The sequence below is a fragment of the Dipteris shenzhenensis genome, chromosome 31, assembly GCF_047967505.1.
Source record: "Dipteris shenzhenensis isolate YYH24624 ecotype China chromosome 31, Dip_SZ_1.0, whole genome shotgun sequence".
NCBI lineage: Eukaryota > Viridiplantae > Streptophyta > Polypodiopsida > Gleicheniales > Dipteridaceae > Dipteris > Dipteris shenzhenensis.
Genome location: NC_141626.1, coordinates 35,790,209 through 35,804,494, shown reverse-complemented (window position 1 = coordinate 35,804,494; position 14,286 = coordinate 35,790,209). Strand labels below are relative to the sequence as shown.

Below are 14,286 nucleotides of genomic sequence, written 5' to 3'. Positions count from 1 at the left end.
ATAATGGAGTGCTCGATCATATGGCTAAGTTGAGAAACCAGCTTATCAACGGGAGACTCCTCTCTCCCTCTTGCACTTGGATTATAATCCGTGTGTACGGAATTTTGAGTTAAAGGCGTAAACTCAGCGCCTTGCTCTTGGATGAACTCGTTTCTCCCTTCATTTCTGAAGGAAAACTCCCTATCAAGAGATTCTTGAAGGAGAGATGAAAGTAATTCTATACGTGGGTTATCATGCTCAATATGTATAAAACTCTCATCTCCATCATCCTCTTCAGGAGAAGGTGATGGTGTTCTCTCCCTATCTCCTTCTAATAGTGGAGGAAAAAGGACAAGTTCATTATTAAATATCCCTTCCCCTTCCATTCTTTCCTTTTAGTAATACAAGAGAGAAAATGACTTGCTGTAATTTCAGAAAAGGGTTTATTTTACAGCAAAAGTCAATTGTTGTAGAGTTAGCGGTACTTATCCGACTCCTGCTTCATTTGTGTCGAGAAAACACTTGAAATGGCCTCTTCTTCCTTCTCTTTTAAGCTTTTTTTCTTGTATTTCTGCTCTAAACTGGTGCACTCCATTTGGGCTACTTCTTTTGAGTGGATTGGAGCTCTAGATACTGTTATAGGGGGTACTTGATGGATGGATCACCCCCTTAAAATCTTGTTCCAATCCGACTTTCCGTTGGGGATGGACTGGACCTTCATTGTACGTGCTCTGGTCACCCTTCCAACTGTTGGAGGATTGAGATGGACTGGACCTTCATTGTACGTGCTCTGGTCACCCTCTGCATCGTGTGTGGTCTCCATATCTCTAGCTCAGCTGCGCTGTGTCATCTCTTGCTGCTAATCCACTCTACTCTCATGTCATCTGTCTCCTCCTCTACTCCACTATGTCACAGGGCTGACTCAAATGCATAGAAATCTATGACATGTTGCTATGCTCGATCTATCTCTATTTTCGTGGCGTTGTGACCTCTTGCTGTTTGATCTGCCGCAATAGGGTCTCTCAGTGGCGCCACATCTCCATCAGGTAGGGACCAACGCAAACCTGGTCATGAAAGTGGATTAGCCGGGAGATTGGCCCAAAACAGTGCCCCTCTTGAAAGAGACAATGGTACTTATCCTCGGATCTCATAGTAGACTTGGCAATGCGCTTCCCAAAGGCAGTGCGATCTGTTCATTTGCAGCTGAGGCAGTGATAGCTGCCCACATTTTGCTGACCGATGAAAGCAGATTCTTACATGTAATAGCTCTTTGTACAGTGAGTATAAGGGTTGGATTATCCTTTATTTCATAATCGTCAAACTGCAACAAATAAACATGTTTTCATAAATAACTGTAATAAAAAGGGGCAAAATGGCTAAGCTAGCATGGGTTCAGCAGTTTTGGTGTTTTTGCACAAGAGAAATAAAGGGTCAATTTGAAGTGGACTCAATGAGTCAAGCCTCATGACATTGTACCTCTGATTGTCTATGTAACCGTTAAGTCTTCTTGATCTACTTCTTGACCTCCTTGCTCTCTACATCATCCTCTACCTGTGTAACCCCCCCCCTTCTCTCTCTCTCTCTTTCTCTCTCTCTCTCACACACACACACACACACACACACACACACACACACACACACACACACACACATGCACGCACGCACGCACACGTGTCTTCCTGATATATGTTATCATAATCAATTTAGGTTTGAAGGAGAAGAGTCCTCCATGGAATGTGAATGTTTATGGAAGTCTGTGCAATGGCAGTGCACGCGCACGCACGTGCGCATGCGCAAGTGGGCACATCGTAAGCTTCTTGATAGATCTTATCGAAATCAATGCATTTTTTTAGAAGTTTGAAGGAGAAAAGTCCTCCATGGAATGTGAATGTTAATGGAAGGTGTATCACTTCCATCTTGCATGCACCTCATCTCTACCTACCCATTCTTCCCTGCTCTTCTTTTTTTTTTGCCGAAAAAACAGTGCTAATTATATTACTTCGAGAACAAGATACAAAAGGTCAGCTTGTAGCTGACGGGCTGTGTTCACAAATCGGACACAGCCCTAAAAGGTAACAAAATAAATCACTCTCTCACGGTGGGATAAGGCGAGTGTGAATGAGCAGCCATCGGGGTGGTGAGTAGCGCCACCGAAGGCCTTGCGAAGTCTGCTCGAAGAAGAGGCCCTGTGTGTCCCAAGCCCGGAGGAAGCGTCTCCGCTTCTCCCGATCGGACCGGGAATCTCCCTGAATCTGGTCCCACTGGCCTCTGAGGGTATGAATAATCTCGCTCCAAATATCAGTCATGATCTGGGCAGTCGATAAGGAGGTGCCACCGAGGATCTGCGCGCAACGCGAGGTCCAAATGTGCCACCCTGCGATGCTGCTAATAATCTCCCAGACTGGTTGCCTCTCTTGAACTCCTGTATCAGCCTCTGCTAGGTGCTGCGGGATACCCTCGAGCGGCCCCCATGTTCCCTGTGTGATAAGGAAAGTGGGGTCCTGCTGGCATGCCTCGAATAAGTGATGTAGACCAGGTGCGGTGCTGCACCAACAGAACGCGCCCCAAGTGATCAAACCTAGCTCCGGTGCTGCGCGAGTGAGAATCCCGAAAGTCCACCTCCACACTTCCTGGGCGCGAGTGCAGCTCCACAGGCAGTGTTTTGGTGACTCCTCAACCTCATGGCAGATCTGACAGCGTCCGTCCTGGCCTATCTGTCTCAACCAGCTCCCCACCGGAAGACCTTTGTGGGCGAGAAGCCACAGGAAGTAGGAGATCTTCCGCGGCCGCCAGCTCTCCCACAAGGCCTTCCAGAAGGCTTGCAAAAAGAATCTGGAAATACCCTGTGCATACCAGCTGGGCCGCTGGGTGGGGGGGCGGCTCTGCATCCTCCCAAGAACTCGCCTGCCCAAAGTCGTGCTGTAGGCAAAGAAGGAGGTCGGCCCCTGTCCTGTCACAATCTCTGGCCAACTCCACTCTCCTGGGTCCCAATCAAGCTCTGACAAGGCCCGCCCCTCCCAGAGCCAGAGTCGCCAAAGCTGCATCTGATCCTGCTCAATGCTAGGATCGGTACGCCAGACCTTCCCCATAAAGGCCTACGACCCGAACCCTCTGCCATGGGAGTAGGGGGTCGATGAGTGCATCCTCTCTCCTGAGTCGTCCATCCCCCATAACCGCGAAGAAGGAAATAGAGGAGTCGTCCATACGTCCTGCGACCACCAGTGGGATGCCACGGGGGGTGAACTGTCCCAGCCAACGGTCGTCACCAGGCATGAGGATCTGAGGCTCAGGTGGAACCAACCATTCAGCTGGGATCGCGCCGTCGATCTCCGTGCGTCTCACCTGGGCTCCACGTGCACCTCCAGCTGCGTCTGCGAGATCAGCCGTCTCCAAATGTCTGTACGTGTCTCTCCAAACTCGAAGGGACCGGGCTGGCACCCTCATCCAGCCATCCCACCTGATATGTGATCTCTCCCCCAACTGAAGGCCCTCGGCATCTCTGACCTGATCATTCCAGATAAGCGGCTGGCGATCGATCTCCTCCTGACAGCGGGGATGGGACTGAATGAGACTGAGGCGGAGCCGCCTCCAAACCATGAGGAGGCTACGAACGAGTGGGGAACGGGGCTGAGTGAGCGGGGCGGAAGTGAAGATCCACCTGAGGGACGGGAGCCACTCTCCACCTCGGCGCGGGACACAAGAACCGACCTTCTGCTGAAGTAGCATCTTCCACGTCTGCCCCCTCGGGGTCAAACCGCGGATGACTAACTTGCCTAACAAGGCCTGACTCTGCAGCTCTGGATCGATGACCCCCAGGCCTCCCTCAGCCTGCGGGAGAATGACTGTCTGCCAGGCAACCCTGGCTCTGGTATCTCTGAGGCCATCCTCCCCGGACCAAAGGAAGTTCCGAACCAGCCTCCTAAGCTGTGCCACGCTGGATCTCGAGAAACACCAACAGGAAGCCACATACCAAGCCGTGGCAAGGAGGACTTGGTTGACTACCAAGGCACGACCTGCAAGGGAAAGCTTAGCAGTGCTCCAGAAAGCCAGCTTCCGTCGGATGGAATCTAGCACCGGGAGAAATTGCTGAGCTGGCGTGATGTCCAGGCCGACCTGAAAACCCAGGTATCTAGCTGTCTGTCCGCGCGGGATCCACCTGAAACCCAAAAACCTCCCCCACTGAGAACGCGCCCCGGGGTCTGTGAGAAAACCAACTGATTTGTTCCAATTGATTTTCGCACCAACAGTCGAACAGAAGACCTCCAGGGCCATCCTCACCCTCTCCAGCATCAACTCATCGTCCTGGACAAACAGGGCTGTGTCATCCGCGTACTCCGAGTCCAAGAGCTCCGTGTCCTCCCGGAGGGGAAGGCGAAACCATTGATCCCTGTAGACCTCGCCCGAAGGTAGTAAGTCATAGCCTCGGCGAAGAAGAGAAACAGGTAAGGAGCAAGGGGGCAGCCCTGACGCACTGATCTCTCCAAGCTAAAACGCTCACCCATCCTGCCTCCAATGATGACTCTGCTAGAAGCTGTCCTGTACAAAGCTGAAATACCCTGAATCCAACCTGCTGGGAAACCTAGCCGCTCCAGAGTCCCCTCTAGAAAGGACCAGTCCACTCGATCGTAGGCCTTCTCAAAGTCGAGAAGTAGGATGGCAAGGTGTGATCCGCTGTGCTGAGCCCACTCCGCCGCCTCTGAAAAGGTGAAGACATTATCCAAGATACTGCGATCCTGGACAAAGCCTGTCTGAGTGTCATGAATGAGGTCTGGAAGTAGAGGCCGAACTCTGGCGCTGATCATCTTGGCGAGGATTTTGCAGGCAGTGGTAAGGAGAGTGATCGGGCGCCACTGACGGATCTCCTGTCTATCTCCTCCCTTCGGGATGAGGCAAATCAGTCCCGAGGAGAGGCTCTTTGGCATATAACCGCTGCTGAAAATCCTCTGAAGAGCTGCTAGGAGGGGCTAATGGATCTGGTCCCAGAAGGAGGTGAAGAATGCCCGGGAGAGCCCATCCTCACCTGGGCATTTCTGTCCATCGATGGCCATCAAGGCCTCCAGCATCTCATCCGTGGAGAAGTCCAAGCTCCCGTGCCAACGCCGGAAGGACGGGTCTCGCCAACAGTCCCTTCCTCTTGTCGCAAAGATAAAAGAGTCCCAAGCGGACTGCTCTGCCTGAGACATACCTGTAAACTCCGGTCCTCTGCCCTGCTGGTCCTCCAAGGTCTCCAGATTGTTGAAGTCACCTCCAACAATCCAGGAATCCATGTCTGGGAGAATCCCTGTAAGTGTCCTCTAGAAGGTGGCTCTACAATGGAGATCTGTGGGAGCATAAATGTTGAGGATTCCAACTCTGGAGCCCTCCAATTCCAGGCCTACCCAAAGGGCACGACCTGGTATCAACGTGCCATGACCGAAAACTCCCTGGGCTAGCTGCTCTCCCACGGAAGTACAGACACCACCACTCCTCCCCAGTGCGCCGATCGAGGGCTCCCAATAAGTGTGAGAGCGACCAGGGAGAATCTTCTCGCATCTACGGGAGTGAGCCGCCGAAAGCTTGTGCTCCTGGAGCAGAAGTACATCCAAACGACCAATCACTGCTGGCTGAAGTTCCTGTCTCAAAATGAGCTTCCTAGGACCACGGGTGCCAGAAGAGTGAAACCCGTTCACATTCCAGGATACGAGGTGTAGGCTCATGGTGAGGACTGGGAGGCTGCGAACAACTGTCTGCTCGCGGTCGAAGTCGAAGAAGAAGCTGACATTTCGGAGTGGAGGCGCTGGCGCTTATGGGAAGGTTTGGAGGGGGAAGCGGGGTCGTCCTGCCTGTCCTTCAACACCTTCAGCAAAGGCGAGAGGCCTTTGGTACCATGAACGAAAGCTTTCTCGAGCCAGCTCGAGATCTCTGAGGTGGACATCCCGTAGAAGGCACGGAGTTTCTGAGGAGTCCAGGCTCTGACATCTTGGGGGGGGGGGCCAAGACAGGGGGGGCCTGAGGATCACAATCAGTCTGAAGCGTTTGGCGGTGCAGCGCCACCGCAGGCGCACGTCACCCTCGGACCACTGAGTCTCGAGAAGCTGCCCACCGGACGGGCCTATCCAGGAGCAAACCTGAGCATGCGTCTGCTCCCTGAGAGCCTCCCAGACCGAGTCGTCTGTCCAGGTCTCGGTGCCGTCGCTAAGGAACGTGAAAGCAAAGCTAGGGCCATCCCTAGGGGCCAAGGCGGCTATCTTCCCATCCGCCCCTTTGCAGAGCAGGAAGATACTGATGTCGAGGCAAGCAGGGAAGGTCCCGAGGTCGGCCACATCCAAGTAGTCCCAGGGGCCGGATCTGTAAAAGTCGCGGGGGAGCTCTCTCTCCTGAAGCTGAGGCCCGTCAGAGTCTGCCACTGAGGGGCTAGCGGACGGAGAAGCCTGCTCCGGTGGTGGTGTAGACTCAGGGTGTCCTGCCAGCGGAGGGGGAGGGGGAGGAGGCTGGGGAATAGGCAGCTCAGACTCCTCAGGGGCGGCTAGCAGAGGAGAAGGAGGGGGAACGGGGGCTGCCCCCGGCTGAGGAACCGTCGGTGCAGCTAGCTCTGCGGGAGAGCTGAAAGAGGCGGGGGGGGGAGGGATGGGGCTGCATCTGGAGCTGGGGCTGAGAATGAGGGGGAGAAGACTGAGGAGGACGAGGGGGCTGAAGCTGCGGGTCGGGAGATATGGGGTGCAGATGGGGGCTGGGCTATGGGGGCTGGGCTGGGCTGAAAGGGAAGAGGCTGGGGAGAGGAAGAGAGGGGGACCTGAGGCTGTGGAGGGCGGGCTACCGTTGAAGAAGATGCTCTCCCATGTCCCTGGGGCGGCTGCCTGTCGGGTCTCTGAGGTGCAGCGGCAGGCTGGGTAACCTCTGCCTCCTTGCCTTTATCAGAAATCTTCTTGTTCTTTCCTCTTTTCCTTCTAACCTCAGTCCAGCCGCCAGCTATCTCTGGTCCGGGCTCCGGCTGCCTCTGCTCCTCCTGGCGTGGCTGCTCGGAGGGGGGGGGCGGGGGCGGAGAGGGGGGGGCGGGGGAGGCCGAGAAGAGCTGGCGAAACGTGGGCAAACAACCGCCAGGTGCCCAAAGCCGTGACACCTCAGACACTGTCCTGGCTATCCGGTGACTACCATGCTCTGGGTGATGCTGCCGGCACCTGTCACGATCTCGATCACTGCCGGGAGAGTCGCAGGATCCGCCACAGCCACACGGACTCGGGGGGCTCCTGCCGTAGTCACCGCATCGGCGAAAGTATCGTGCATAACCCAGCCGAAGTGGGAGCCCAGGTCCCTAACAATCGGCCGCAGCTCAGCAGCAAGACCAAGAAAAACTAGCGTCACTGGATGGCGAGGTATACGGAACCGAGCATCAAAATCTGCTGCGCTGAAACCACGGTACCACGGGACTATCATGATAATCTTTCCATCCACTGACGTGGGGGAGCCAGCAATCAGGTTGCTCGCAGCTTTCTCATTGGAGAGTTTAAGCCAGAAGATGCCCCTTCCCATAAGGGCCACCTCCTCAATATGGCCGTCCTCTAGCATGAGAGTGGACTGGAGCCAGTCCCTGATGGGGGGAATGTCCAATGACTGCCATAGACAGAGGTAAGGGCAAGGTCATTGGCAACCTCCTGAACCCGAGATGATTGTTGCTCTGTCAGGATGACGCGGTAGGCATCTGGAGAGGGAGGGACCGTCTGGGCCTCCGGTTCCGGGCAGGGAGCCGCCATACCGCCAAGACAAACTGCAAGGCTTCCGATGAGGAAGAGGCTGCCACCCAAAAAGGGGGGGGGTAGAAGCGGGAGGGTGGAGCCTGGGTGTGGCGGGAACGGAGGTGGCGCGGGGTGGAGGCGTGGAGGCGGGGAACGGGTGAGGTGGGGAGGCGGGAGCGGAAGCGGGGGCGGGGGAGAGGCGGAGTTGGGCGAGAGGGCAAACGGGGGGCGGGGGGAGGGGTGGGACGGAGGGGCGGGGTGGAGCGAATGGGCGGGGCGGGGCGGGGCGGGGGTGAAGGCGGGAGGGGAAGGCGGGGGTGGAACGGGAGGGCGGAGAGGCGAGAGGGGGCAGGGGCGGGAGGCGAGGGGTGAGGGGGCGAAATGGGAGGCGGGGGTGAGCGGAACAGTGGAGGGCGGGGTGGAGCGAAGGGGTAGCGGGGTGGAGCGGAAGGGGTAGCGGGGCGGGGGTGAGTGGAGCGGTAGCGGGGGCGGGGGTGGAGCGTGGCGAGGGGGGGGCGGAGCGAGGCGGGGGTGAGGCGGGGAGTGAGGGGTGAGGGCGGGGGGGGGGCTGCGGTGAGGGGGGGGAGAGACGGAGGTGCGAGGGGGGGGTGAGGACGGAGGGCAGGGGTGAGGCGGAGGAGGGGGCGGGTGTGGCGAGGGAGGGCGCGGTGGCAGCGGCGGGTGAGGGGAGGTGAGGGCGGAGGGGTAGGGGCGGGAGAGGGCGAGGCAAGGAGGGGCTAGGGGGAGGTAGAGGTACGGAGGGGGAGGGGAAGCTCGCAGGAGCTCAGTTCTTCCGTGCTCTTCTTGCTTCCATAGTCCATTCTCTTGCAGCTCATGCCCTCTCATTTTTGTTTTTGCCAGCCTTGAGTTGGCATGGTCCTTTCAAAGTGCCTCCAATAACAACTCCAGCACTCCGCTCCCCTTTTCTTGGTCAGCCCTTGGGCTGTCGGAGGGACCTCTTCTCTTCCCTTCTTTTTCCTTTGCTCTCACCCGATTGCTAGCATATTAATAGTTTTGTCAAAAGGAGAAGCGATATGAAGGTGACCATTTGGTCTAGCTAGAGAAGCTCTTATGGCAGGATCGTCAATGTCCCTCCACCATCCGGAGTTCTCTTTCCACTAGGAAACAAATGGCAAGTGCAGCAACATGTTATAGTAATCGCAGGGTAGGTGGTTCTGCGCCAGCATCTAGTTTCCTTTATACCTTGTTACCATGGATTCATGGTGGACTATATGGATGTGACACCATGTACCATGGTTCTGAATCACACTCCATTTTCTAGGTCTCCCCAAGGGGTATTGTGCCAGTCTTCCTTCCGTAGGAGCATGCTTTGGTATGGACTTCATTACTCATTGATATGGAATTGTGAAGGTGGATAGATCTACCTTGCTAGTAGCTAGAGAGTTCTTCAATATTCGCCCTAAGAGGTCAAAGTGCAGGAGCTACTCTGCCCATATGGAGCCTGCTACCATTGTCCCAACCCCACAACTGGTGACAAACTGAAGAGGAAGCTACAATCCCATAGCCCCTTCAGCAGCACCTCTCCCAACCCGAACATGTGAAGAAACCAGCCTTCTCGACAATGCAAATGTGTGCAATGCATGCAGAATTTGAATGCTGATTGGCCCTCCAATGGGGAAGAGCGCCCTCATCAGAGTACTTGTTTCTATTTCGACCTACATGCAAGGTGTGTGAGAGATGGCGGATGAATGCAAGGTGGATGAAAAATGCTACGTGAGATTCACAATGAAAGGGTGATACCCTTTCATTAATGTCCCTTGAGATCACTCAAGTTCCATCTTCCCATTTACACCTACCCTTATCCTATAACCCATGCACCTACCATTCATCAATGCACCTTAATGCACCCTTCCCTTCCTATTGCCTCTAGGACCTAGACACGTGTGTGCAATGCATGCAGAATACCAGCCTTCTCGATAATGCAAATGTGTGCAATGCATGCAGAATTTGAATGCTGATTGGCCCTCCAATGGGGAAGAGTGCCCTCTTGAGAGTACTTGTTTCTATTTCGACCTACATGCAAGGTGTGTGAGAGATGGCAGATGAATGCAAGGTGAATGAAGAATGCTACGTGAGATTCACAATGAAAGGGTGATACCCTTTCATTAATGCCCCTTGAGATCACTCAAGTTCCATCTTCCGATTTACACCTACCCTTATCCTATGACCCATGCACCTACCATTCATCAATGCACCTTAATGCACCCTTCCCTTCCTATTGCCCGTAGGACCTAGACACGTGTGTGCAATGCATGCAACCTTCTCGATAATGCAAATGTGTGCAATGCATGCAGAATTTGAATGATGATTGGCCCTCCGATGGGGAAGAGCGCCCTCGTGAGAGTACTTGTTTCTATTTCGACCTACATGCAAGGTGTGTGAGAGATGGCGGATGAATGCAAGGTGAATGAAGAATGCTACGTGAGATTCACAATGAAAGGGTGATACCCTTTCATTAATGTCCCTTGAGATCACTCAAGTTCCATCTTCCCATTTACACCTACCCTTATCCTATGACCCATGCACCTACCATTCAATGCACCTTAATGCACCCTTCCCTTCCTATTGCCCCTAGGACCTAGACACGTGTGTGCACATTTTTATTAATAGAATAAGTATCACATGTCCAAATTCAATGCTGTCTGAAGCAATAGCTGCAACTCGACTTGTTATACCATTGGCGTATAATATATAATAATGTTTTAATGTCTACTAATCACGGATTAGTGATTTCTCTTGTCATGACAGAACTGATCCCGATGGCTCCACCCATCTCACCTCCTCTTGATGCCTATTTTGCCTCCGTCCACCATCATCTTGACCACTATTCTTGGCATTGTGTTGTTGCCCCCCCCCAAAAAAAAAAAGCATCTCCAGCTCCTACTCGGCAGGAACTGCTCTACCAGGTACAAGGGTCCCTTCCAATTGTCGGGTCGCAAGCCCTGTGAAGACTAGTATGGGGCTTGACACCAGTGACCACTATCAAATAGATAGTGGCTCTTACATCCAAAGATTCTGAGAAACAAATTCAAACAAAACTTGCTATGCTGTTAGTATGTGTCTAGCTATCAAGTGTTCTAGTCGGGGACTTCGTTGCGGTGCCTTAAATCTTTGTTTAGGTAGGTCATCTACCCCTTTCCACCTCTAGATTGTGAGAGCTGGTCCTTATACTGCTTATTAAATGCCTTTTGCTCCCCGAGGTAGTCTTGCATTTCATATTCATCCAGTGGATTGATTTTGTGTTTGTAGAACTCCATTTTTGGTTCCAGGTTTTGCCATAATCTCTATAACATTTTCTGATTTTTGATATCTCCCACATCCTGAGGGATATCTGCAGCCTGTGCTCCCAATAGCTTCATCCATTTGACCCCTTCTTTGTGCCATCCTGCGTTTTTTGATGCCTCCCTTGCCCTGCATGGCATCCTGTTTGCTCCCATTTCTCAAGCTTGTTGAGTAAACCATGTGTTGGCACATTGCTTCCCCTTCGAGAGATATTACCCGTCTCGTCTAGCAGGACAGATAAGGGTCCCGAACTCCCTGACGAGAAATCATTCGTGGATTGTCTCTATGGACGGCTATGGGGGGCATCCATAGAGAACCACCATTTGTACGAGCATAGTGTATAGGAACTTTCTCATTGCCCAGCTCTATCTGTTTAAAAGCCCCCAAGCACTATTAAGTCTGACCTGTACTAACTCAGCCTAGCTTCATCCTTACTAATAATGTCGACATAAGGAATCTGGATTTCTTTGTGCCAGCTATTGCTTGGATGCTGGTGAGATCAGCGTTGCTTTGCTTTGTGGAGGATTCTTTATAATTTTGTTTTTCTCATTTACGAGTCTTTTGTAGCAAATAAATAAAATTTAAGTGTTTTTATGCTCTTTACTTTGACGAAGGTCTTTGCCACTAGATTTTGAACTTTGAATGAACCCTCTCAAGAGGTCTTCTCTAGCATGATACACAAAGCACTAATCATGTGTCAGAATTGTCATCTAAAATTGTTTTGTGGTGCTTTTTCTGCACCCATAAAATGTAAACACTGCTGTATTACCTTCTTCATCAAACTATAACATCTGGTCAAAATAGGAGGAACGGAATCCTAATTGTTTGTTTCTTCACGTGGTTATTTTTGTAGATGGATTTCTTGCCTATTCAAAAGTTGATCAGGAGAAACTGAATAATTTGTGCTTATTGATTTTGTTGCTGTTTTGAGGATTTTCCTTTTACTTAATATCATACTGACTTTTTATCAGCTTAATTTTGTAGCGATCAAGAAGTTCGGCAGAGCAGATGACAGTTCAAAATCCTGTTGCAACCAAAACCCCTACTCAAGGTGTGATAAAGGTCAAGTTTTTACTTGTGTGTCTTTCATTTACAAACTTGTTACTAATAGTTCATGATTTGTGGCAGCACGTCAGAAGGAGAATCTCCCAAAACTGGATGATGGTGGGACTGGAGGTGGACCCGGTCGTGATGATCGTGGAGGAGGTGGTGGTGGAGGAGGTGGTGGAGGTTGGGCTGGTGGGTTTTTCTTTTGGGGATTGCTTATGATGGTTGGTTTCATCAGAGACAAAGAGAAAGAGAAACCATATAGGCACAACTCTTTAACCAAAAGCAAGCTGAAAAAGATGCGGCAAGCTCAAATGCAGTGATGCAACCCAGGATTTTGGTAGTTATTCTGTGGTTGTGATGGGCATCATGGCTGCAGCGCAGTATCTTTTCTTTAATTGTGTCTGAAAGTTGTACCATAGCACGAATATTTTAGCCATTCCAAATTATCTGAAATGTGCTTTCAAAAGTAAGAGTTTCATAGGGTGAGGCACGCCATGAATTGTTCTGCTACTTATTATTAGTAGATAACAAGAAATTCAGTCTATAAAAGATTCTTTTAGAGTTTGGAACTTTGATTATTGTTTTACATATGCATCAATGGGTTTTAGATAGGGTCGACGAATGCAGTGCTTCTATATTTGAATTTGAACTGAGATGTAGTTGTGCTGTAGTTGTGTCATGTGGTGGGCATCATCGCTAAGTGCACTATCTTTTCCTCATCAAAGGATCAGCTATCCGTGAGGCGCTGGACCAAGGAAAGTGTTGGGTATTATGTAGTCTGCCTCTTCAGTGCCAACTAGGGTGGAGGGCTATACAACCAACAAATGCCATGATCCATAAAGTTATAGAAGGAACCGACATGTCAATCCTTGTAGGAACGTTCTTGCCTTTTAATACCATTCTTGGTACACTAAGCACCTTACTCCGAAATGGCGCACAAGTTGTAGATGATATCATACTAGACATTAGCAAGGGTACTTGCAGGTCTCACCCAAGCAGTCTGCTATCCAAATATTTGAGGCCATGATGCTAGCAACATCTCCAAGAAGCTATCCTTCGATGAGAGCTCCCCATATTGTCTTCAAGGTGAGGACTGTTAGATGTCTTGATTGGTGACACAAACATATTTATCAATGAGAGTAGGGAGATCATCTCAATACAGAAAGCATGTTGCCCCTCAACCAATCACACCGCCATGCCTATGTGAAGGCCTAGTCAAATCCTCATCATCCTAGAAATATTTTCCAGAGAATTTTTTTTATTAATGCCTGGAGAAAATACCAACCGTACTAATCAGTGATATGTGAGGCGGTGATCGTGGAAGAAAGCACTAGAAGAAGGAACTGGTTGTCAAGCAGCGTGTTTTCAAAAGAACCCAATTCACTACCTGAGGCAAAATCATCGTCTGGCAAGCAACCCTTTCTCTAATGTTGCTTGTGCAGTCCAATCCTGCCCACCAGAAATGACACACTAGCGTTGAGTTTTCCTATGCAGTCCCTTGTGAAAACACCAGTCCCTTGTGAAAACACCGGCATGAGCCTATGTACCAGGTCATGGCCAAGAGGACCTGGTTGGCCGCAAGGGCTTGTCCTACTAGGGAGAGTTTGGCCACAAGGGCCTACCTTGCTAGGGAGAGTTTGGCCGAGCTTCAATACAAAAGCTTGCACCGTAGACTCTTTACTATGAGGACAATCTGCTACTCTACTGAGATGTCATTGCCCACATGGCACCTTAAGTATCTCCTGGGCTGCCCTCCTGAAATCCAATGGAGGCCAAATGCGGCCCCCCAATCTAGGATCTCTTGAACCTCCTTAGTTGTAGTGTGAAGGCTAATTGTTTTGGTTCAGTTGATCCTAGCCCCGAATTCTAGACAATACCACTCTAAGGCTCCTTGGACTCCCTCTAGGCTCTTTGACGTGCTCTCCACAACAAGTGCCATGTCATCTACAAACTAGTCCAGTAGCTCTTCTTTGCAGATCAAGAGCTACAACATAGTGAAGCCCGTTGCTTTGGAGTGCAGAAAATAACCTAGTGCCTCTACCACAAAGAGAGAGAGGAAAGGAGCAAGAAGGTAGCCATGTCTTACTGAGTAGGAGAGGAAGGCCTTTCCCCCGTATGGCACCCAATAAGCATCTAGCTAGCACTCCCTGTATACAAGGCAAAGACCCCTCGAACCCATCTATTCAAAAGGCTCATCCTCTACATGGTGCCGTTAGAAAAGACCACTCCGTCTTGTGATACG

General features: G+C 51.4%; 1 protein-coding gene across 2 annotated transcripts in view; it reads left to right on the top strand.

Annotated features, from left to right (window-relative positions):
• Nucleotides 1-12,580, top strand: part of LOC147881398 (uncharacterized) — a 34,098-nt gene extending 21,518 nt beyond the window's left edge. For both annotated transcript variants that reach the window (XM_087369953.1, XM_087369954.1), the window contains 2 exons: nucleotides 11,979-12,045; nucleotides 12,123-12,580. In XM_087369953.1, coding sequence (XP_087226079.1) covers nucleotides 11,979-12,045; nucleotides 12,123-12,364 — 309 coding nt within the window. In that variant the 3' untranslated portion in view covers nucleotides 12,365-12,580. The remainder of the gene's footprint in view (nucleotides 1-11,978; nucleotides 12,046-12,122) is intronic.
• Nucleotides 12,581-14,286: the final 1,706 nt, after the last annotated feature.